At 65.1% G+C, this 22867-nt stretch overlaps 2 protein-coding genes across 3 annotated transcripts; one reads left to right on the top strand and one right to left on the bottom strand.

Annotated features, from left to right (window-relative positions):
• Positions 1-5234: 5234 nt before the first annotated feature.
• RPS21 (ribosomal protein S21) lies at positions 5235-7070 on the top strand. 2 transcript variants are annotated; one of them, XM_080814362.1, is made up of 6 exons: positions 5235-5999; positions 6202-6264; positions 6350-6413; positions 6551-6622; positions 6862-6917; positions 7000-7070. In XM_080814362.1, the coding sequence occupies exons 2-6, from the start codon at positions 6215-6217 to the stop codon at positions 7007-7009; spliced, it is 252 nt and encodes an 83-aa protein (XP_080670488.1). In that variant the 5' UTR covers positions 5235-5999; positions 6202-6214; the 3' UTR covers positions 7010-7070. The 2 variants fall into 2 exon arrangements, with proteins under 2 accessions (XP_080670488.1, XP_080670489.1); XM_080814363.1 differs by having other exon boundaries at positions 6862-7045.
• A 1231-nt stretch (positions 7071-8301) lies between these two features.
• Positions 8302-21563, bottom strand: CABLES2 (Cdk5 and Abl enzyme substrate 2; the record flags this gene model as incomplete). Its single annotated transcript, XM_080812886.1, has 10 exons — positions 8302-9325; positions 9447-9651; positions 10358-10464; positions 10844-10947; positions 11298-11463; positions 11986-12094; positions 12535-12612; positions 13257-13349; positions 13423-13494; positions 21061-21563. 10 exons carry the CDS (start codon positions 21561-21563, stop codon positions 9185-9187), a joined length of 1578 nt encoding a protein of 525 aa, XP_080669012.1. The 3' UTR covers positions 8302-9184.
• Between the last annotated feature and the right edge of the window lie 1304 nt (positions 21564-22867).

Below are 22867 nucleotides of genomic sequence, written 5' to 3'. Positions count from 1 at the left end.
CAGGCTGCAGTTCACAGGCGCTGGAAAGGCCAGGCGGGGAGCTCCCTCCACACGGCTGCCCGGCCGGACACTGCGGACGCCACTGCCGTGGAGCCCGGTGCCGGTGGCTCCCTGCAGACGCGCCCGTTGCCCGAGCCTGCCCTGCTGCAGGGTCACCTCCCAGACAGGTGGGCAGGCAGGGAGCCCCCAACCCGTTTCCAACGGGGGGAACAGCAGCAGAAAGGTGGGTGAAGGGTGCCCCATGTCTCCTTGAGTCGGAGCCCCCCAAGGTGTGACGCGGCGCCAGCCTTCCTTCCCTCCCCGCCCCTTCCTGGGGAACCGGCCTCCACCCACGGAGCTGGGAGAACGGCTGCGACCTCCTGCGGGGGAAACAGAGACTCAGAAGGGAGAAGGGCCAGGAGCAGCGGCTGGTGCTGGAACACAGGCCGTCCCCAGGTCCCGCAGGGCCTCGTCCTCGTTACTGTGCTGCCTTCCCTGGAGACAGGCGCGCCTGCACTGGGGCTCCGTCCGTGCCTGGGGTCACAAGTCAGCGTGGGCTCAGACCCCGGCCCCTGCCCCGGCGGGCTCGGCTGCCTGAGCTCCGCAGCGTTCTCTACGGAACCTGAAAGCCCGCGCGGTCGGGCGGGAACACGTGGGCTTCCGGCCAGCCTGGCAAACCCTCCATGTGCGCTGTGACCAGCCAGCTGGACGCTCTGTGTGCTTGCGACGGAAGCGCCTCCTTTCCTGTCACCTGGCTTAGTCCTCTGTTCCCAGCCCCATGGGAGCGGTGGGGCCAGAAGATGGGACAGTCTTGGGTGACTCCGAGCTCAGTGTCCCCCACACTGGCGGCTGCCCCGCATCAGCTGGCCCTCCGGGGTGCCTCCAGCCACATCCTCGGAAGGGGCCAGCAGGAACCTCCTGGGAGTCTGGTGGGGAAGGGGGCTGGCCCACCAAGACCCTGCCCCAGGATGCACGGTCACCAGAAAGCTAAGCCTTAGGTGTGCACAGGTGCAAACACCCAGGGGCTGGAACGCTCCAGGCCTGTGTTTGTGCTGTTTTTGTTTTTTTTTTAGATTTTATTTATTTGACAGACAGAGATCACACGTAGGCAGAGAGGCAGGCAGAGAGAGAGGAGGAAGCAGGCTCCCAGCTGAGCAGAGAGCCCGATGCGGGACTCGATCCCAGGACCCTGAGATCATGACCTGAGCCGGAGGCAGAGGCTTGAACCCACGGAGACACCCAGGCGCCCCCGGTGTTTGTGCTTTTTACCACATGTGAGTTACATCTCAGTGAAAACAATCCAGAAGTAAAATAAAATGACAAAATACAGTAAGATATTGAGATAAAGTGAAATAAACTGACATATAAGTAAAAAATAGGGAAATAATAAAATAAATAAATAAAAAAATAGGGAAATAATAAAATAAAAGTGACAAAATGAGATCATAAAATCAAGCAGAATGGGGCACTGGCCCGGCCCTCCCAGGCTGCCTGGAGTACTGACTGTCTGAGTAAGGACGCCAGAGGCCCTGGGGCCTGGGACAGCAATGTGGACCGCACGGTGGGGCTGTGCGCCCGCCATGACCTCCTTTGAGCCTCATCGGGATCCGGGAGGGCCAGTGACTGCCCGTGTCTGAGATCAGAGGACAGGCCAGAGTCAGGCTGGGAGGCTGTGGCTGCAACGCCCGCTGGACTGCTCGGTTGGCGGGTCCCTAGCCTGCACACACCCGTCCCTACAGCTCCAGGGAAGGGGGCCAGGCCTTCTCGGGAGAGAATGGAGGGCAGGCTGGAGGGGCTGGCGGTTGGAGCTCCTGGCCAGGTCTGGTCGGCCCTGACCTGCCGCTCACCCTGGCCGCTGCTCCAGGCCCGGAAGGAGGGTTTCCTGGTTTGGGGCTGGTTCCCTTCCACACACAATGCATTTCACACTGGCCTGGCCCTGCCTGGCCCAGACACAGCTGCTGTGGGAGGAGGAGGCGGCGCTGCCCCACGCCGCGGGGCCTCGTTTACCTGTGTCTGTGGTGGCCTGCGAGGCGTGCCGGGGAAACGGGCAGCAGCTGGTGCACACGGACACCATCCGAATGCTGCTGGTCACCATCACCTGCCTGGAAAACCTGCATGTGGACCCGTGTGAGCCTGGGGTGGTTCCAGTACAGCCTCCTGTCACCTGCTCAGGATCCCAATCTAGTCCTACGACTTGGAGCCACAACGTAACGACAACAATAATGATGATGGTGGTGGTGGTGATGGTGATGGCGGTCGTGGTGGAGGTGGTGGTGACGACGGTGATGACGATGATGGTGACAACGGAGATGGTGGTGATGGTGGAAGTGATGATGGTGATTACGATGGTGGAGGTGGTGGTGATGATGGTGGTGATGGTGGTGATGACGGTGATGACGATGATGGTGACAACGGAGATGGTGGTGATGGTGATTACCATGGTGGAGGTGGTGGTGATGATGGTGGTGATGACGGTGATGACGATGATGGTGACAACGGAGATGGTGGTGATGGTGATTACCATGGTGGAGGTGGTGGTGATGATGGTGGTGATGGTGGTGAGGACGGTGGTGCAGGTGATGGTGCTGGTGGTCGTGCATGCTGGCGTGCTAGGACTTCCTGAGTGCCACACTCACTCTGAGCGCGGCATGTGTTAGTCCGTTGGATGCAGACACCCCCAGCCCGGCGGCTTTACTTCTGTCGCCCCCACTTCACAGCCGGGAGAGGGCAGCGAAGTAACTTGTCCAAGGTCACACAGTCAAGAGGCAGAGAAACGGTACATACTCAGCTTGTGAGCCTGATGTGGTATTGATGGTCGAGGTGACCCGGAGTGGGGGCAGGAACAGGCACACATTCTTGAGTAGACACAGGTGTGCTCAGGAACCCCGACCGGCACCACCTGCAAAACAGCTGCCACTCCTGGGAGCTGCCCTGGGTCTACCAAAGGGGCTGAGTCTGACAGTGTCTTCGGGTGTCAGGTCCTCCCCCCCCCCCCTTTGTACTTCCTGACCTCTGGCCCTTCCCCAACCTGGAAGACCCCACAGGAAGCTTAGTAAACAATTTACCCCATGGGCAAGAGGCCAGGGGTCTGAGGGAGGTGGCTCAGCCCCTTCAGCCAGCAGGGAAGTGGGCTGGGGACAGGTGAACCTCTGGTCTAGGGCCTCTCCCACAGCTGCTGGCCGTGCCAGGCACAGCTCTTGGACGCCCCACAGTGGCTGCTGGGGACAGTGCAGGTGCCACGAGGCCACCCCTAAGAGAGGCTCTTGATGTCTGCAGGCACCGCTCCTCTACAGGTGGCCCCGGGCCCTACTGGTGAGAGGCCTACCTGGCTCCCTTCAGGGACCACTTGCTCCGAGGGGGGACCTGGGACTTCAGACAGCAGGGTTTCTTAAGAGAAGGGCTCATCCAGATGTCATGGGCCATAGGGTAGGGGGCACAGAAGTTCCCCTTGAAGAACTTGGCCTTGGGACTCTGCCCTAGTGGAAAGGAGTGTGTACACCTGTTTGTGTCCTACAGTCTTACTTTTTTTTTTTAATTTTATTGTGTTAACAATAAACACGGGGTGCCCGGCTGGCTCAGCTGGTGGAGCGAGAGACTCTTGACCTTGGGGTTGTGGGTTTGAGTCCCATGTTGGGTGCAGAGACTACTTAAAAATAAAATCTTTAAAATAGATAAAACACAATTAACAAAAAACCTGCCGTGTTAACCGCTTACGGGTACCGCTCAGTGGTATGAAATACGTTAGTGACACACCACCACCACTGCTGTCCTCCAGGACTCTCCATTTTGCAGAACTGAAACTCTGTTCCCGTTAAACAACTTTCTGTTCCCCTTCCGCAGGCGCCGGCCTCCACCATTCTCCTCTCCAGTTCTGAGGACTCCAAGCACTTCCCGAAAGCGTGACTGAGCAGGATTTGCCTTCCCGCGACTGGCGTATTCCACTCCGTGTAATGTCCGCAAGGTTTCACTATATGCACGCGTCATAATTTTCTTCCCTTTTAAGGCAGAATAACACGCCCTCGTACATGCAGACCACGTCCGGTTCATCTGCTCACGCGCCAGTGGGCATATGGGTTACTCCTGACTACTGTGAGTGGCGCTGCCGCGAACGGGGTACAAACATCCCTTTGAGATCTCGCTTCTTCCGTGCGCACACTCAACAGTGGACCTGCTGATCATTTGGTTAATTCCTTTTGAGGAACCACTACGGTACCCCGTGACGGCTGCACACGATGTATTTCTACAAGCGGCAAGGGTTCCTGTTTCCCCACACCCACGCCAACATGTGTCTCTGCTGTTGTCCTCCTAACCGGAGTGAAGTGGAATCTCACTGGGGTCTCGGTCGGCGTCTCCCTCATTAGTGAGGTGGAGCGTTTTAAACGTGCTTCCTGGCTGTTCCTACATCTTCTTTGGAGAAATGTCTACTTTTGATTTGGGTCGCTTGCTTTTCTGCTGTTTTTGTTCTCTGTTCTGGATATTGATCCCTTATCAGACGTATAATTTGCAATATTTCCTCCCACTCTCTGGGTTGCCTTTTTTACTTTATTGATCTTGTTTTTTGATGTGCAAATTTTAAAAATTTTCAGGAAGGGCCATCTGTCTCGTTTTTGTCCATGCCTTTGGTCTATCAAAATCACCAAGTCCGATACCATGAAGCTTGTGTTCTACGTTTTCTTCTAAGAATCTTATAGTTTTGGGCCCTTGATCCACTTTAATTTTCTGTCGTGATGAGGGAGGGCTCAGCTTCATTCTTTTGCATGTGGATGTCCCGATTTCCCGTTTCACCGTTTGTTGAAAAGACATATCTTTGCCCCAGCGTGGTCTCGGCAGCCCGGTGGACGATCATCTGACCACACGCGCGGTGTATCCCCGCGCTCTCTATTGCGCCCAATGCTCCGAGGAGACCCTCCGCAGACCTGTCTCCCTTCCCGCATTCTGGCGCTCCAGCTGCCTCCGCCTCCCGCCTCCCAGCCACAGGATCTTGCCGTGACCAGGCCGAGCCGCGCTGACCCACGTGCAGAGGGGCCGGCTGTGTGAACCCCCGACCACGAGCAGGTCATGTCCGTGCACGCGTGGGGCGGCCTGCAGGCCCACGGAGCGACCGCCCAGCGGGAGCGGCCACAGCCGGGGCTCCGGGGAAGGGACAGCAGACGCCCTGCTTACGGGACCGCTGGCTCCCAGGCACGGCCAGCTCCGGCCACGCCCAGAAGAGAGGCTGCCGCGTCGCCAGAGTGAGGCTGGCAAACAGGGTGCGTGCGGCCGGGCTGGCCCGGCGGCGTGTTCTGGGCGCCCGCGGACAGCGACCTGGGTCAGGGAGGCGGTGCGGGAGCCGAGACGGGGCAGGGCGAGACCGGGCAGGGCGAGACCGGGCAGGGCGAGGCGGGCGCACGGACGACCCCCGCCCCCCAGCCGCTCAGCTCGGGCAGCCCCTGCGCGCGGAGGCCCGACGGGTCTGAGCCGAGAAATCCGCCGCGGAGGCGGGAGCCGAGGGGCCGCCACGCGCACTCCGGGGGCTGCGGGGCACCGGCCCGTCCGGGTCAGCGCTGCCCGGCCCCCAACCTCGGCGGCGCCCCTCCCTGCTCGGACCTCGGTTTCCGACCGAGGGGGGACGCCCGCACGCGCCGCAGAGGGGACCCGGCCCGAACCCCGCCGCTCCCGCCGCCGCCTGCCCACACGCCCTGGGGGTCCCAGCGCGCCGGGTCCGCGGCCACTTCCGCCGGCCCAGGCCCAGGACGGCGCTGCACGCCCCGCGTCGCCGCTCTTCCCCACCACCCGCCCGCGCCGGCCGCCCTCGCGAGCCCGCAGGCCGCCGCCCCGGGCACCCCCCGCTCCCCGCCCCGCCGCCCAGCACGGAGGTCCCGCCCCCGTCCGCCGGAAGCGGAAGTACGCCCGAAAGGCAGGCCGCGCGCGGCGCGTCGGGACCCGGAAGCACTCCCCGAGGCCCCGCCCCGCCTCCCAATACCGCTGCCGGGGGACGCCGCGCTTCCTTTCTGCGCTCGCGCTCGTGGTGCCGGCAGCAAGTGCGTCGCGCGGCCGGGCGGGAGGGGCGGGAGGGGCGGGAGGGGGCGCCGGCGAAGGGGGTGGGAGACCCGGGCCGCGGCGGGCGGGGGCCCCGGTGGGGAGGCGGGAGGCCCGGGCCGGGGGGGGGGCGGTGGGAGACCCGGGCCGCGGCGGGCGGGGAGGGGACACGGCCCGGCCTCACGGCGCCGCGGGGTCTCGCAGGCGCGCCCTCGCCATGCAGAACGACGCCGGCGAGTTCGTGGACCTGTACGTGCCGCGGAAATGGTGAGCGACCTCCGCCCCGACTCCCGCCGCCTCTACGGCTCCCCCCACCCCGCCCGCTCACCGCGCTCCCCCCGCCCCCCCGCAGCTCCGCCAGCAACCGCATCATCGGCGCCAAGGACCACGCGTCCATCCAGATGAACGTGGCCGAGGTGAGCCGGGCGGCCGAGGGCCGGTCCCTCCGGGGAAGACGCTCCCAGGGCGGCCCGCGGAGTCGGTCATCCCCGGGCCCCCGGTGTGGAGCCGGAGGCGCCTGGCAGTCTCCGTGACACCGGGTGACGATTTGCAGGTCGACAAGGTGACGGGCAGGTTCAACGGCCAGTTCAAGACCTACGCGATCTGCGGGGCCATTCGCAGGATGGTGAGTGTGTCCCTCCCGGCGCTGAGAACGGGGGGGGGGGGGGGGGTCCACGTGCTGGCCGCCGGGCCTTCCTGGGGGTGCGGCCGGGGGCCGGGAAAGGGCTACCCTGGCCCCTAGAGGACCCCCCCGCCCTGGCCGGGCGGTCAGAGGGGAGGCCCAGAGACAGTGAGCGGGCGCTCGGCCAGCTCTCGGGGGGCACTCTCGGGGGCAGAGGAGATAGCCGGCCCTGCTTTTCCCAGGGTGAGTCCGATGACTCCATCCTCCGACTGGCCAAGGCCGACGGCATCGTTTCCAAGTAAGTCAGAGGGCCTGCGTTTGGGCACAGAGGCCCTGGACCTTTCCAGAAAGAAGGCTTTAACACTGTCCTTTTGTCCTAGGAACTTCTGACCGGAGGAGATCACAGAAGCGGGGGGTTTGTCGTAAATAAACAGTGAAACCCACTTGTGTCACTCTGTTCTGTGACTGGTTGCGCTCCTCTGGGCGCCAGGGTCAGGGCGCGGTGTTGGACAGGAGGGGCCGCTCAGCCGAAAGGAGACAACCAGCCCACGGAGGACATTGCAAAACCACGTTTTACTTTGAACCAAACACATTACTATTCGCAAACACGTCACGACATGTGACTGGACAATGAGGTCAGAGAGTCCCGAGCGCACTTTCAGTCCACAACCACTACAAGTGCGGAGAGCGTCGCCCTCAGACACCTGTCTCGGGTTCAGGCTGAAGTCTGGCTTCAATACTGGCTTTGCTGTGGTGACCTCGGAGTCCCACACGAGAGCAGCTTTCCGCATGGGGGACACAAGGACACGCCAAGGGAGAAGTTACCGGTTGTACGTGAACACATAAACGGGTCACGTCTTTGCAGCTCTAAGGTTGCCTGGAAGTTCCCCAGGACACGTGCCCCCTTCTGAGGTGAAGCTGTGAACCAGGACGTACACTCGGGGTGGGTCCCTTGCAGCACTTGTGACCCGAAATATCCTTGAGACACTGGTGGCGGGACAGGTTGCTCTCCAGAGGGGAACCTCCACCTTCACCTTGGGTTCATAGGGGCTAAGGGGCGGCGCTGGAGAGGACAGGGAGGTACTCCACGATAAATGAGGTTGGGATGCGGACTTGGGCTTTGGCATTCATGCCGCAGTCTCCGCTGGTCCGGAGAGGAGGAAGGAACAGCCGGCCTGTGGGCGGACGTGGGTGCCCGAGTGCTGTGAGAACTGGGGTCTCCCTTTCGCAGAAGCACCAGTTCGAGTGAGGATGGGGTGGGGCTGTAGCCTGGGCCCTGTGACCGGTTCGTAGGACAGCAGTAGGGGAGCGGCTGAAGAGCCCCGCCAACGTGGTCATTGTTGACAGCAGCTGACCCAAGGCGGGAAGCTCCTTGGTTCTTCAGTGTTTGGTGGGGCAGCACGCGGGAGAACCAGGTCACAGAGTGCGGGAAGGACGCAGACCTGGGAAAGCAGAAAACGGGCCCTGGTGGGCATGAGGGGCACAGGCCTGTACACAGGTGACCGCCATTACCCCGTGGGCTCCCTTCATGACAGCTGGGCCTACTGCTCCTGCCTGCCTGGGAAGAAAGTGTATGAGCACTGACCCCCTTAGGGAGGTGGTGCCATGGAGTGCAGGGCCATGGGGGAGCCCATCTAACTGCTTGAGGATCAAGTGTGGTTTCAAGTCACAACTCAACAGATCTCGTGTAACCAATTTTTCTTCCCTTAAAAAGACCCATAGAACCAGATTGCAAGTAACAATAAATACACTGTTTTTCTCCGTCACAATATTGCTTAGGAAGATCAAGAGCCAAGAGCAAGCAACCCAGTCATCCTGAAGGTCCAGAGTGTCGTAGGCAAGCAGGGCTTCTGGGGGTGGGGTGAGGGTGCCCAGGGACAGGCCAGTGTCTGTGCCGAGGACCAGCGGGTTGTATGACACTCGGCCCCAGGATTTCACAGTGACACGATGCTCGGAAGAGTAGCAAATGAGAGAACCGGAGTCTGCTCGGGTTGGCTTAATCTAATGCCAGAGCTCCGCCTGTGGATGTGGGGGAGGCGGGCGGGCATCCGTGGAGGCGCTGCTGGGCGGGAGGGAGCCAGGCCGTCGGGGTGCGGGGGCGCATCTCCGCAGCCGAGCCCAACGCTTTATTACGTTAACTTCAGCAATTTCAGTGTGTTGGGGAGGTTGCGGGAACCCGATCTTCACTGGTGGTTCCTGGAAGACGCAAAGAAGGACGCCGCGGCACTGGGGTGGCCTTACGGGTAAGCCAAGGTCCCCGTGCAGCCCGCTCCCGGCACGTGGCAAAGAACACAAAACCTCCCATCTTGTTCCTGCGGACACGCTAACAGGCTCTCAGGAATACCACGGGCACAGTGTGCTTTGGAACAGAAACAGTGTCCCTGCAAGGCTGCGAGGGTGTGAAGACAGTGGCGTCAGTCACAGAGGGCAGGCGAGTCCCCGCCAGGCGGGTGCCCCAGCTGGGTGCCGAAGTGGGGCCCGGTGGGCGTGCGGTGCCTGCGGACACCTCCCGGGCCCACGCGGGCGCCGGCGCCGGGGCCGTGTGGGCAGCGGGGCCGGCCTTGACTAGAACTGCTGCGTGAGGCGTCGGTAATGAGGTAACACCTGGCTCTCGGGAAGGTAGAGCGCGAGTTCCAAGGCCACCAGCACCGTGAACTCGAAGCCAATTAGATCCCGTCTGTTGAATCGGAACCTTTCCTCCAGCTTCTGCATTGAAAGAGCGAGGTGGTTATGCGGGCCCGGCTCCGAGTCCCGCCCGGGGCGGCGGGTGCGGGCCCGGCTCCAGGTCCCCCGCGGGCAGCCCGGTCTGGGGGAGAGGCGTACTCACATCGATGAGCTGCTTCACCTCGCCCCTGCGCAGGTCGCTGCTGATCTTGGCGGCGAGCAGCACGCACGCGCCGGCGCACAGCTTGCGGTTCTGCTTGTTGAGTTTGCCCTGCAGGACCAGCTTCTCGAAGTACACGTACGCCAGGGACACGGTCACGGGCTCCAGGCTGCACTCCTCAGAAAGGGTCCGCATCTCCCGCTTCAAACTGCGGGTGACAGGGGGGCCCGGTGCTCAGGGGCCGAGGAAGCAGCCACCCTCTCCCAGCCCCGAGACGGCGTTTGGGGCGGCCGGAAAGCCCTGCTCCCTGCGGGCGGTGCGGCCCAGCACTCGGCCCGCAGCGTGGCGGGTGAGCTGGCTCATGTCGGGCCGTGGCACCCGTCCTCCCAGCTGTACTGGCTGGCCCACGCTGTGCTCCAGGGGACACTGGACAGAGGACACGGTCCCTGCTGTCCTGTGGCAGCAGGGAGGACAACGCGGGAGAAAACCACCCGCGGAAAGGCCCTGGGGTGCAGACGCGCTGAGGCAGCATCTGGACCTCAGTGAAGCCCTTAGGGGCGCCGCTGGGGAGGGGACGGTGGGACGCGGCGGGGCCGGAAGGACCCAGGGCAGGGCAGTGTGCCGCTTACTCGCCGTGAGGTCCTGGGCCAGCCTCGTCGGCCCTCGATCCCATCCATCACGGGGCTCAGTGCCCGCCGCCCGTGCTGTCCCGGGCATCAGGGAGGAGGGCTTGGAGGTGTGGGTACGAGAGGCCGCGAGGCAGCCTGGCCTGGGGGACTGGGGAGCTGCTGCTATCGGCCTGGACAGACGGCGGAGGCGGGAGGAGCTGGGGGGGCACACGTGGATTTGTCAAGCTCATGGGACCTGCCAGAAATGGGGGCAGGAGCCGGGAGCCCCCGCCTCAGCCCCCTCACCTCCGGATCTTGCTCAGGGTCAGTTTGATATGCGGGAACTTCTCTCGGAAGGTCTCGTTCATGTCCTTCTTGAGGTCAGAGGGCTTCACGTACTCTATCACCGTGGTCTGCAGAAGAGGCAGCACGGTGGGGAGCCCGCCCCGCGCAGGCCTAGGGGCCCACCTGCCTGAGGTCCTGGGGGGTGATTTCATGCTGGCCTGGGTCTGTGATGCCAACACGCGGTGGCTTTAGGCACCAACTCTGCCAAAGACGCGCCTCAGGACCGAGAGCACAGAGTGGGCAGCCCCGGGCCACCAGGGCGCGTGCTGAAGGCAGCAGTGACCCCAGAGCACCCCTCCAGCCTGCGGTGTACCCCCTCCTGTCCTGAAGTGCTGCTGCTGTCCTGGGGGTGGGGGGGCATGTCAACACCACCCTGGCAGCTTGCTGTCGGCCTGCCCCCGACCCCCGGGGCCGTGCGGGGTGGGCACGTGGTGGCGCCCACTGTACCATGTAAGACGCGAAGATGAGGACCCTCTTGTGCTTGCCGCAGGGCCACCGCGGGTCGTCCAGCAGGTTGGGGTTGTACTCCAGCACGTCCCCGGCGTCGCCGCCTGCAGGCAGAGGGCAGCCCTGAGCCACCACGAGCCCCCAGCTGGGGTCTGCGGTCTGGGAGGGGCTGCAGGCTGTGCTTCCCTGCCCCTGAGAGCTGGGTGGAAGGAAGGAGCGCTTGACAAGGAGGGGCCCCGGGCCCCCCGCACCCCCTGCCATCGCGGGACGTGGGATCTCTCCAGTGCCCGGTCAGACGAGCCTAGGCTGTCCGCTCTAGCGGGAGTCCCTGCTCCCGACCCTGCTCTGGAGCCTGGTGCCCTGTCTGCACTGGGACCCTGGTCGGCCACGTGCTCTCCCTTGCCCAGCTGGTGTGGCCGCCTGCCCTAAGCCCAGTTAGGGCACATGAGGCTACCTAGTTCCGTGCCAGCTGGCGCTGACTTGGCCGGGGCCGGTTTGTATCTTGAGCCTGGCAGAGCGCGGGGGACGCTGGGCCGGGGCTGGGGCGGCGGGCCGTGGCCGTCTGTCTTGTGCGTGACCAGCGCGTTGGTAGGGTACAAGAACTTGGCGTAAGACACCACCTGGAGAGACAAGGGTGTCAGGGCTCAGTCCCTATCGCCCCCGGGCCCCGGCCCCGGCCTGAGGCCAGAGGTCCAGCAAGCCGTCCCCTACGCCTGCTGCAGGAAGGCCCCGCACAACTGCCGCCCTTGCGTGGGTAAAGAAAGACCTACTGAGGGCGAGTGCTCCCAGGCAGGCCCGTGCTGGGTGCTGCGCCCCTGGGGTTAGTGTTCTCAGTAACAAGAACATTCCGGAATGCCACCCTTGCCATCCCGTGTGGGATCTGCAGCACAGGAACCTTCTCCCTCCCTCCGACCACCAGCACAGAGACGGCGCTGGGACACCCTCCCGACTCGGGTCGTTTTGGTCACGTGGCTGCTGAGCGAGGCTATGGGGCCCGGTTTCGGGCCATGGGGCTTTCTCCCACCCACGCCGCGCGTTGTAGAAGATTCGGGGGGCACAGCTCCATGTGTTGTTGCCTTGGTGAGTGCGAGATCCGCGCCCCCCAAACACCCGCCCCGCCCACGGCCCGCAGCCACACTTGCCTTCCCGTCTGCTCCCAGCTCAACGCCTTCCAACTCAAAGACCATCTCAGAAGACACGGAGATGCCGCCAGACGGGTGCCTCTGCTTCTGGTTGTCCACCCTCAGGTCACTGCAGTACACAGGATGGGAGACGGCTGCCGCCCTCCCTGCCCCTTCCCAGGCCCGCGCACTTCCTGTTCGAATACTCTAGAGGTCGGCAGTAATGGAGAGGCACTGACCTCTGCCCGAGGCCACCCACTTGGCCAGCTTGCCCAGGCCCGTCCCAGGGGAAGGGTTCCCCATCGCCATCCCCGCTCCGATGGCCATCTCCTTCCTCCCGGAGCGACGCACGGGACACAGCCGCCTGAACCACGCACGAGGACGCAGGGCAGCGACCCCACGAGCAGCGGCCCCACGAGCAGCGTCCCCCCACGTCTGCCGTAAGCAGCTCACACAGAGCAACGGTGCGGACGCACCCCTGCTAGGGAACCAGGGCCTGAAGGCCTTCAGAGCTCCCGAGGAGCTGTGCCAGGGCTGATGTCGAGCTCGGCGCCGCCCTGGGCCACTCACCTGAGCCGCAGGCCTTCTCCGTAGGGCAGGACCGAGAAGGCCGCACATAGGGACCGCTTGGCACAGATGAGCACGATCCTGCGGGGAGGTGCTGGTCAGAGCAGGTGGGAGGCGTTTCTGGGAGAAAACGCCTTCTCCTCTAGACTTGAGCGACACGAGCTGCTGGCTGGGACCACCACACACCTGGGCTCGCTGAAGCCCCCCAGCATGAGACCTGCCTTGGGCCTGCTTCTCGGCACTAGCATGAGCCCGTCACCCTGTGGGTCATGCTTGGGGGGGGGTCTGGGCCACTGCTAGGAGAATACAGAGCTCCCTGACCAGGGCCGCGGGGTGGACACTTGGCAGCATGGCCTCCAGCAGGAAGGGCAGTGGGCTCAGATGTCTCAGGGCGGGCGACAGGAATGCCTAGTGGCCCCCGGCAGTGCCAACAGACACAGGAGCCCCGAGGGCCGCTGCACCAGGCCCACACCCCGGTCTGGGGCAGCTGCATCCCAGTTTGTAGCTCAACCACCCACCGTGTTTCCCAAATAAAACCCAGCCCTCCTCTCTCGGCCACATTGCATCATCACGCCTGTCCTGTGTCCCTTCAACCTGGGCTACCAGAGAGGGGACAAGGCAGGTCCCCAGCCCCTGATTGGTGCGAGGGGGACACGGTGGGCAGCTCCAGGGCTGCAGGCGGGGGCCCAGGATTGGATGGCAGCCCTGGCCGTGGCACGTGGCACCTGCTGTTCCTGGTGTCATACTGCCTCATGTTCTTGATGAAGTGAGTCTTCTTCAAGCCTTTGTGTCTTGGGGATCCGGATATGTGCTTGGTTCTGCAAGGTAAAAACCAGATCACTCTTTCCTCCCTCGAGACCTCCTCTGGCCCCAGGTCTCAGACACCCTTACCTTTGAACCGAGGCACATCCCACAGCGTCTTCCAGGAACTCAAGAGAACAGCGCTGGGAGGCGACTCGCCTTCTGTAAGAAGACAGAGCAGGGCCTCAGCTAACACCTGGGAAGGGGCTGCTCTCAGACCCAGAGATGTGCTCTCAGGCTTCTCCCCGCCGAAGGGCAGCCCCAGCCATCGACTGGGTCAGGAGCCTGTCTGGGGTGATGTCTGAGCCTTGGGTAGGGCCACCCAAGGACCGGTTTGCCAGAAGAATCCAAGGGGGACCAGCACCCTGGTCTGCTGCCCGAGGCCTCCCGGAGCTCAGCCCAGCACTTTCCAGGCATCCTCTCTGGCCCAGGATTGGCAGGGCCGGCCACGCTCACCCACAGCAGGCTGAAGGAGCTGCACCCGGAGAGCTCACAGCCTCCCACCCCATTGTCAGGGAGCTCCTCAAGCCTGAAGGCTCAGAAGCCCCGTGTGGTTGCACTCTCGGGTCAAGATCACAAACCCTGCTTACCGGCACCCAGGCCACCCCTGCGGTCACCTGTCGACCTCCTTGTCCTCGTGGGGTGGACGTGCTCATCTCACCAGTAAGGGCTGCTCGTGACAAAGCTATGCAGATGGGCCCCAAGTCTGCACCCGTCCCCAATGAGAGGGCGGATCCCAGAGACCAAGGCTGTGCAGTCCACGAAATTAAGCAACACAGGCCGGCATATGCCAGACACCCCGCATGTCTAGAGTGAGAACTGAGCCCAGGCTCCTGGGGAGGGCAGCAGGGGAGGGACACACGGCCGAGGAAGGCACCTCGGGGAGCTGCAGCCTGCCCAGAAGCAACGCTGTCCTCCCACAGGACCCTGGCTGACAGAAGAGGCCCAGCATGGTCAGGCCACCTCACCAGGTAGAGGTGGCCTGGAGTCCCGGGAGGAAGGAGCCAGGGGGACAGGCGGTCACTGTCGTGTGCTAGGGGCCCAGCCCCCACCTTCTGCCATGGAGCCACGGCCTGTGGCAGCCCAGAGCAGCTGGGCACCTGGCCCGGTTCGCATGACCAGGGCAGTCCTGGGGGCTCCAAGGCTGTCACCACAAAGCTACAGCCCAGGTTCCACGTAAGTCTGTAAAATGACCACGGCAGCACAAACTCACTGAAAAGCGACAAAAAGTGAACACGGCACAACCTCCAGTGAAATGCTGGGTCTCCCACCACGGCCCTGTCTCCAAAGAGGGGCAGTGACCTCCCTCTGCAGCTGGCGTGGGGGGAGGGCACCCGCCTACCAGACGAGTGCTTGGGGGTGACGTGAGTGCTTGGGTCAGTCAGGCAGGGGAGCCCGGGCTGCAGCCGCGGCCTGAGGACTGGCCGGGGCGGGGGGTGAACGGGCAGCAGGAGGGGCACGTGGGGTGGACATCCAGCGTCCTAAGAAGCCTGCGGGGGGAGGTGGGGGTGAGCAGGTGGCAGGGCAGGCCCCGTGTCAAGGAAAGCGGCCGACCTGGGGAGAGCCCAAGCGTCCCCAGAGGTGTCTGCGTGCGGCCCTGCGGGGCTGGGCTCCGAGGCTCCGTGGAGCAGCCCCCTGTGGCTTCCTCAGGGCATTTCCCAGGTGGTGTCCCAAAGGCTTCCGCACACCCGGGACCTCGTCTGCAGGGCCCAGGCCGGCAGCGAGCGACCTCCACAGAGGCCCGGCCCGGCACACGGTCGCTGACCCGCTGCCCGGAGGAGTGGCGGGCGAGGCAGGGGCCTCTGCCGCCTCGCTCACGCCTTCCGGAGACCCTGGGACGCTGCCGTAAGCTCAGCTCACCAGGCTTTAAAATCTGTCCCCACTTCTTTGGCAGGGACTTCTCTCCCCTCGCAAGCATTTTACACGGACGCTCAGCCCTCGCGATGACCCCGTGGGACGGAGGTGTTATTACTCTCCGTCGACTTGTAGGGAAACTGAGGCACAGAGCGGGCAAGCGAGCTGCCCGAGATCACAGCTGCTCAGGCGGTACCAGGACCTGCGTACCCGCAGGCGGCGGCGGCCTGTGCGTTTGCCAACGGCAGGAGCACGGCCCCTCTGCCCCCCTGCGGCCCCCACGGGGCTGGCTGGAATCGAGGCCATCCCTTGGGCATGTCCTCGGGTGCTTCTCTGCTGAACTCGGCCTGCGTTCCCGGTGGGCTGTCTGAGCTGGGATGAAAAGCCTGCAACAGTGCCCGTCCCTGTGCCCTGAGCTGAGGCGCAGGTCTGCAGGGGCACACAGGCCACGGGAGGCCCCGGCGTGCAGGCCTACTGTGTTCTCAGGATCAGGTGGACGTGCAGGTACTGGGAGGGGGGCCCAGCATGGGATGTGTCCCCACCAGCAGAGGGTGGAGTGAGGGCACAGTGATGAGCTGGTGGCTGCATAACATTCTGGAAGGGGAGCGTCTGTGGGCAGGAGAGAAGTAGCCTGCACGCTCCCAGGGATCCCAGCCTCCTTGGGTGCGGAGGTGACCATGTGTTGGGTGGCACCCGGTCTGCAGGGTTCCCAGAAAGTGAAGGCGGTTGGGAAGCCGGCAGTCAGTGCCCTGGTCGTGGATGTACACGACCGTCTCGGGGCCGCCCCAGGTGGTCAGGTGGGGCCTAACCCCTCCCAGAACGTGGAGTAGCCCAGCCACGCCGGGACAGCGCCCCTTTCAAAAGAAACTGCTGGGCAGTCAACCTCTAGCAGTGGTTCCTCTGGAGGAATGTCCGCCCCCCCCGCCCCCCCAGTGAGTCCCGAGATGAGACCACCATGGCTTTGCACGGGGCCCCAGCACGGATGGGCTCCGGCCAAGGGTGCCCTGCTCAGCCTCTGGAACCTGCCCCCCAGGAAGGTGTCTATGTGGGCAGCAGGCAGGACAGAACATGCCAGCAGCTCTGCCTGAAAGTCCCCGCTGGAGGTGAGCGGCGTGGTCAGCAGGGGGCTGCACACGACACACTCTCACATGCCTAGATGCAGACGGAAGCCGGGGTCTTGGCGCACCGGGGTGGAGGCTGGCTGCGGAGAGCTTCTAGGCGACGGCACAAGCTGCCCCCAGAGTGGGACACGCATTTTATACCCCATCTAAAACCACCACCACTAACAAACAGGCTACAGAGAACAAAACCTGGGTTCTCTGTCACCTGCGCCGCCCCCTCCCCTGACCCCGGATGTTCCGGCAACACAAGTCTCCCGGGCGGCTAGGAAGCCTCTCTGCTGAGCCACGGTCAGGGCCAGGGTCTGCGGGACGGGGGCTACTCGCGGGCGACTGGCCTGAGGCTGCCTGCGTTGGACTCTTTGGGGAAGAAGGGGCCAAGGGTCAGGGCTGTGGGAGAGGCTGTCAAGAGGGCGCAGGCGGGGGTGGCTCAGTTGGTTAAGCAGCTGCCTTCGGCTCGGGTCATGATTCCAGCGTCCTGGGATCGAGTCCCACATCTGGCTCCCTGCTCGGTGGGGAGCCTGCTTCTCCCTCTGTTTCTGCCTGCCACTCTGTCTGCCTGTGCGCGCTCGCTCGCTCTCTCTCTCTCTAACCAATAAATAAATAAAATCTTTAAAAAAAAAAAAAAAAGAGGGCGCAGGCGGCCACTGCACGGACCCCGCGCCTGCTCCCTCTCCCGCTCACTCTCAGAATTGCCGTCCCCCCACCTCCTGCCAACACGAAATCACCACTAGAGTTTCTATCGTCTGACCAACGCCCTCTGTCACTGCAGAAGTGCCCAGCCAGGGAAGGGCTCCCACCCGAGATTTGTTGGAGGGCCGAGAACCACCCAGACGGAGGAGTGAGGGGCCAAGTGAAGGGGTCAGACCAGCTGGCGTGGGCTGCAGAGTACCCGTCGTGCCCACGACTGGGGACCCTTTCCTGCTCCGTGCCCATGTGAGCGCGGCACCTGACCTCACAGACCCTTGTGCATACTTGTCCAAGGAGCGGTGGTCCTGGGCACCCCATCTTGCCAAGTCCCTGCCCGGAAAAGCACAGACCCCACGTTCTAGCTGACCACTTGGAGAGGCCTGAAGCGCCCCGGGGATGGGACCCCAGGTGTGGCCTCCGGGGGCCAAGCCTCAGCAAGGCCTCCGAGCCGCCACAGGATGACGTGCCTCTGGGCTCTGCCCTCGGCAACCATCGCCAGCTGTCCTCCGGCAAGAACCCCCAGATCAGAGCTGTAAGCAAACTGCCAGCTGCTCCACTGAAACTGGTTTAGTTTGGACAGGAGCTCGGCAGCTCTGGGAACACAGTGGCTCCCGGCCAGCGCGGCCGCCGAAACCCCAGGCCCTCCTCAGAATCACTCCAGTGGGAGCCCTCCAGAATCGTGAGGCATGCTGCTCCCAGCACATGCAGCCATGTCCCTGGCCTCCTGGCAGTGCCCCTGGCTCCCCTGCCTTGTCCTCAGTGCCCTGGACACGAATGAGGGCTATAGTGGGCTCAGCTGTGCCCCCTCAGGTGTCAGCAGCAGGTTACCCGGTGAGTTATGTTGAAGTCCTGAACCCTGACATCCGTGACTAGGACCCTGTGTAGAGACAGGGTCTTTGCAGATGTGGCCAAATGAAGAGGGGGCCCGTCGGGCAGGCCCTGACCCCATGGCTGGGGTCTGTGCAAGGACAGGAAAGGCCGGGTTCGGACACAGACACACAGGAGACGCACCAGGAAGACGGCGCAGAGACTGGAGGGACACCTGGGGCCACCCGGAGCTGGGGGAGGCAGGAAGCCTCCTTCCCTGGGGCTTCCAGAGGGAGCACAGCCCTGCCCCGCCCCCATCTCAGGCCTGCGTCTCCCAGGACGGCAAGGGGAAGCGCTGCCGCGGTCCGGCGGTGCCCAGCTCTCGGGGCTTTGCTCGGCAGCTGCGCCTCTCTGGGGCTTTCTAGGAGAGAGGAGGGTGTGGGGCCTGGTGGGGGCCGGCTGGGGCCTGGAAACCTGTTTCTGCCAGCTGGAGGAGCTCAGAAGCCCACCTGCTCGCCTCAAGTGACCGCGGTGTCGAAATGAAAGTAAACACCGAGTTAGAGGTTCTAGGAGGGAAGTGTGGACACCAGTGACTTGCTCACTGGCTTGGCAGGAAAAGCCACACCGGGCTGAACCCCGAAGGTGCCACAACTTCCCCGCCGTGGACTGAGTGGGAGCACTCACCGGGTAACCTGCTGCTGACACCTGTCTGCTCACCCGGCCCTGGCCAAGGCCGCCCCTCGCCCGGCCCTTGAGCTCACCGGACCTCACACAGCCCCTCAGGTAGGTAGTACAGAAGGCAAAAGCGCTTCACAGGGGAGTAAACTGAGACTCCTGCCCACGGTCACCACAGAGCCCCTGATGGGCGGACCTAGGATGACAGCGGGTCTGACCACCGCACGCGTGGAACGGACTTCAGGAGGAGGCCCTCACTAGCCCCCACTCCGGAAATACTACTGATGCTCGGACTGGGCCGGCAGCTCGGAGCCCCCGGGCTTGGCTGGCCGGCCCTCTCGCACTCTGCGGCGGCTCCCTGTGGGCAGGGCCGGGGAAGGACCGTTCTGCACAGACAGGTGTGGCCCCAGAGGGCAGGAAGGCGGGAGCGGCGGGAGCGGGCTCACGGCCTGGGCTCAGGCCACGGGTAGGACACAGGGACGGGGGTGGGTGCAGCAGGAAAACCAAAGGGCACCCCGATGCACACCCCACGCCAGCGTCCTCCCAAGCTCCCAGGTATGGGCGGGGCGGGAGCACCAGCAGCCCCTGCGGCCTGGCAGGGTTCCTGCTCACAGGCGCAGCCTCCAGCACCCACACCCCCCTCAGGCTCTTCCCTAGAGCGTGGCTGCAAGGGGCAGGCTGCCGGCTGGCCTGGTGTGGAGCGTCTGGCCCGCATCGGGGTTGCCCGTTTGCGGAACAGAGAGCCTAGAACGACGTGCAGTCTGCCCAGAAGGCACACGCGCCCCCAACGCGGAGGAGGTGGCCCGGCGCCAGCCTGCCCGGAGCAGACACAAACTGCTCTCAGGAAGCTCGGGCCTGGCAGCAGGGGATCCCCCTTCCCTCTGAAGCCCCCTGACACATCACACCACAGAGGGACTCCAGAGACCCAGTGTGACCTGGGGACCATCCTCCGGGCTGACACTACAACTTCGAGGAAGAGGACAAGTAGGCTTTGGGGCTCTGTTTTTAAAATGGACTGATTTCCATCGGTAAAACAGTTTTTTCTTAATACTAGCCTCCTCCTGCAGAAGCAGTTCCCCGCCCCGGGGATGGCAGGAGCGTGGGGCCGAGCTGCTGTGTTTGGGCCTGGATGATCCTCTAGCTTCACTTAGCCCCCTACCCGTCTCTGCGGCCCAGGCCAGGCCTGCTGGTGGCACGGGTCAGGTCCACGGGTGGCCCCCGGCCTGGCCAGAAGCCAGCGGCTTCCCCGCAGAGCTGAAGATAACTTCTGCCCCCGGTGCGACGGTGACCTCGGTACGCGCCTACCCGTGGGCCACACGCGAGAACTCAGAATGTGAGGTCAAGCACGGACAACCCAGCCTGCAGTCTGGACTCACCCCTCCAACTTCCGTGCTGAGGGCCAGGGGTTTGAGGCAGCCGTGACGACCTCCAGGGGAGAAGAGCCGCCTCTGAACCCCAGGGACTCGAGGCGTCAGCCCAACCACTCGGGCCAGCAAGCCGTAGGGCTCTGCGCTCAGCCCCTCCCTGCACACCTGCGGGGGCTGCCTCGGGAGGGCCTGCCCTGCAGCTGTGTTCTGCAAAGGCTAAGCACTGCCCTTCCAGAAGGACTGCGACAGCAGCCAGTCCTGAGGCCCAGGGTGAAGGTGAGCAGTGGGAGGGCACGGGATAGCCCCAGCGTCTAGAGGAAGGTGCCAAGGGGGCCGGGACGCCCAACGCTGAGCTCTGCGGGCAGCTGAGGAAGGGTCTCTGGGAGAAGAAAGTGGGGTGTCTGGCAGCCAGGGGCCATCTGGGCACAGGCAGCCTGGAGGGGCAGGGCTCAGGGGTGGGTGCCTGCTCTGGGTCGGGCTCAGGGCTTCCTAGAACTGGAGTCAGGATAGGGAGAGTAAGTGCAAGCTGGGAATGGACAGGGCCAGGGACACTGAGCTCAGAGGGGACGGGGTGGGGAGGACAGCAGTCAGCACGGGGGTAACGGGGTGGACCAGGGACCAGGAGGTTCGGCCGGCACAGAAGGCTTTGAAGCCACCCGGTTACAGTGCAGGGAAGACGGGAGGTTCGTCCAGCTCAGAGAACGCAAGGAAACACACAAGGGATGCTTGGGAGTCCCTGACTCTGGGGACTGATAAAGGGCTGAGAGGGGCGTGTCCAGAGCTGCCCCGGCTGTATGTCTGGGGCTGACAAGGGCTGAGGGAACCCTAAAACTGAAGGGGGCTGACAGAGTTAAGGGGACCATGACCCCTGTGTCTACGGAGAGGGCCTGAGGACTGCTGACCCCCACATCTTGAGACTCATGGGGCCCAGGCAAAACTCTCTTCCTCATGCTGGCGAGGCCCAGGATACCCCAACCCTGTGTCTGGGGCTCCCAGGGGAGCAGGGTCCCCTTCTGATCCCCAAGTCATGTGTGACCCTCTGTCATGGGCTCCTAGGGCCCCAGGTGACCCTGATCCCCAGGTCCTATGCAGATGGGGCCCTGGACCACTTGGCCACCGTCCCCTGGACCGATGACCCCCAGGTCACCCCCGACCCTGTGTCCCGGGCTGTCAGGTCACCCCAGCCCTGCGCGGATCCGGTGCGGGGTCCCACTCACCTCTGGCGCTGCCCGTCCAGCCCGAGTCCCAGGCCAAGGCCCAGGCTGGCGGGCGCGGGGCCGGGCGCCGGGCTGAGCAGGCCCTGGGGCGCCGACGCCCTGCCCGCGGGACCGGGCAGCCCGGGCAGGCCGGCGGGGGGCGCGGGCGGCGGCGGCGGCGGCGGGGGCGGCGGCGGGGCCCCGCGGGCGGGGGGCTCGGGTCCCGGGGGCCCCGGGGGTCCCGGCGGCGGCGGCGGCGCGGGCGGCTCGCGGGCTTCGGCGGGCGGCGGCGGCGGCGGGGGCTTCTCCCCGCCCGGGCCCAGGCTCGGGGGGCGGCCGTCCAGGGAGATGTTGTTGAGGAAGAAGAGAGCGGCCTGACGGCGCCGCGAGTCCCCGCGCCTCCGGAGCGCCTGCGGCGGGGCCCGGGCGGCGGGGCCGGGGCCGGCGGGCGGCGGGGCCCTGGCGGGACCGGCGCCGGGGCCGGGGGCCGGGCCCGGGGCTCCACCCGCCGCGGCCGCGGCCATCCTCCGACTGAGCCCGCCGGCCGCCCGCCGCCGCCGCCCCACCCGCGCGCACGCGCCCGCGCTGGCCGCCCATTGGCCGGGGCGCGCCCACATGCAAATATCTTGCTGTCGTGGCTACCCATTGGTCCTCGCGGTGCCGGGGGCGGGCCGCGGAGTCCCGCGGCGGCTCCCCTGGGTCCTAGAGGCGGTGCTGCTGCGGCCGGAGGGAGCGGGAGCCCGGCGCGGGAGGGCGGGGGGAGAAGCCCCGGGGGCCCCCGCTGTCGGCCCGGCGGCGACGCTGGCCCGGGTTCGAATCCCCGCCTCGGGAGCAGCGGTACGGGGTTGCCGGCGCCCCGCTGTCCTTGCGGGGCTGTGGCGTTCATGGTCGGCCTCCGTGGAGCCCGAGTCTTTAGGCTCCCGTGGGGTGCGGGTCGGTGCTGGCGGCCGGGGTGCGCGGGGCTGAAGCCTGCGGGGGGGCGTTCAGGTTGCAAAGGGCCGTCCCCTGGGGAGCCCCTAAGGCGCTTCCCTCAGGGACTGGAGACCCCGAGGGTCTGCCGGGAGAAGGCACCTGCGGGACTCGGGGCTGGCGGGCAGGCGGGGGCCGTGCGGGGCCCCCAGGGCGGGCAGGGAGCGCGCTGGCCTCGGCGGGGGCGGCCTCCGCCTCACGGCCGTCCCGGTGCCCGGTGCCCCGTGCCCCGACCTGAGAGCCGCCGGCTCCGGCTGGGCGCGAGCTCTGCACGCCCAGAGCCGCCGGCGTCCTTGCGGGACAGGGTCCTGCCGCCGCCTCCAGGCCGCTCTTGCGCCCCGTCCGGCCGTCTGCCGGGGTCGGCGGCTCCTGGCTGCGCGAGGGGCACCCGCAGGCCGCGGATCTGGGCACTTGCCGGCGGGTTCGCCCCCGCCGCGGGGAGAAGGCTTCGGTGCGCCGCCCCCGGCACACGCCCTCGCCCGCGCGGGTTCTGTGCCCTGGAGAGGGCGTGGGGCGGGCAGGGCCAGCGCCATGAGACAGCACTTCCCGTCCCAGGGGAGGCCACTGCACGGCCCGCTGCCCTCTCGGACCCGTACCCCTCTCACAGTGGACGCGGCCTCCCCTCCTCGTCTTCACTCGCCACCCCGTGTCCAGCCTGCCCTCTGCCCTCTGCCCTCTGCCCTTTCGGATTGCTCGTCAAAGCCTCCCCCGTGCCTGGGAGGGCGTGGGGGTTTCCCATCAGGTGGAAAGTGGGGCTTGATCACCCGCCTCCAGGGGCTCATGGGCAGGAGGGCTGCGCTCTGAAGGTCCCTCCCAGGGTGTCCCCTGCCGGGGGTGTCCCCTGCCCGGGGTGGCGCCC

Source organism: Martes martes, assembly GCF_963455335.1.
Source record: "Martes martes genome assembly, chromosome: 9".
In the NCBI taxonomy this organism is placed as follows: Eukaryota; Metazoa; Chordata; class Mammalia; order Carnivora; family Mustelidae; genus Martes; species Martes martes.
The sequence above is the reverse complement of the archived record's forward strand: the minus strand, read 5'-3'. Positions and strand labels throughout refer to the sequence as shown.

Excerpts from the sequence above, each read along its gene's own strand:
- RPS21 (XM_080814362.1), top strand. The coding sequence starts at position 6,215 with ATGCAGAACGACGCCGGCGAGTTCGTGGACCTGTACGTGCCGCGGAAA. Across the intron at positions 6,414-6,550 it reads TCCAGATGAACGTGGCCGAG|GTCGACAAGGTGACGGGCAG; the intron begins GTGAGCCGGGCG and ends GACGATTTGCAG. Across the intron at positions 6,623-6,861 it reads GCGGGGCCATTCGCAGGATG|GGTGAGTCCGATGACTCCAT; the intron begins GTGAGTGTGTCC and ends TGCTTTTCCCAG.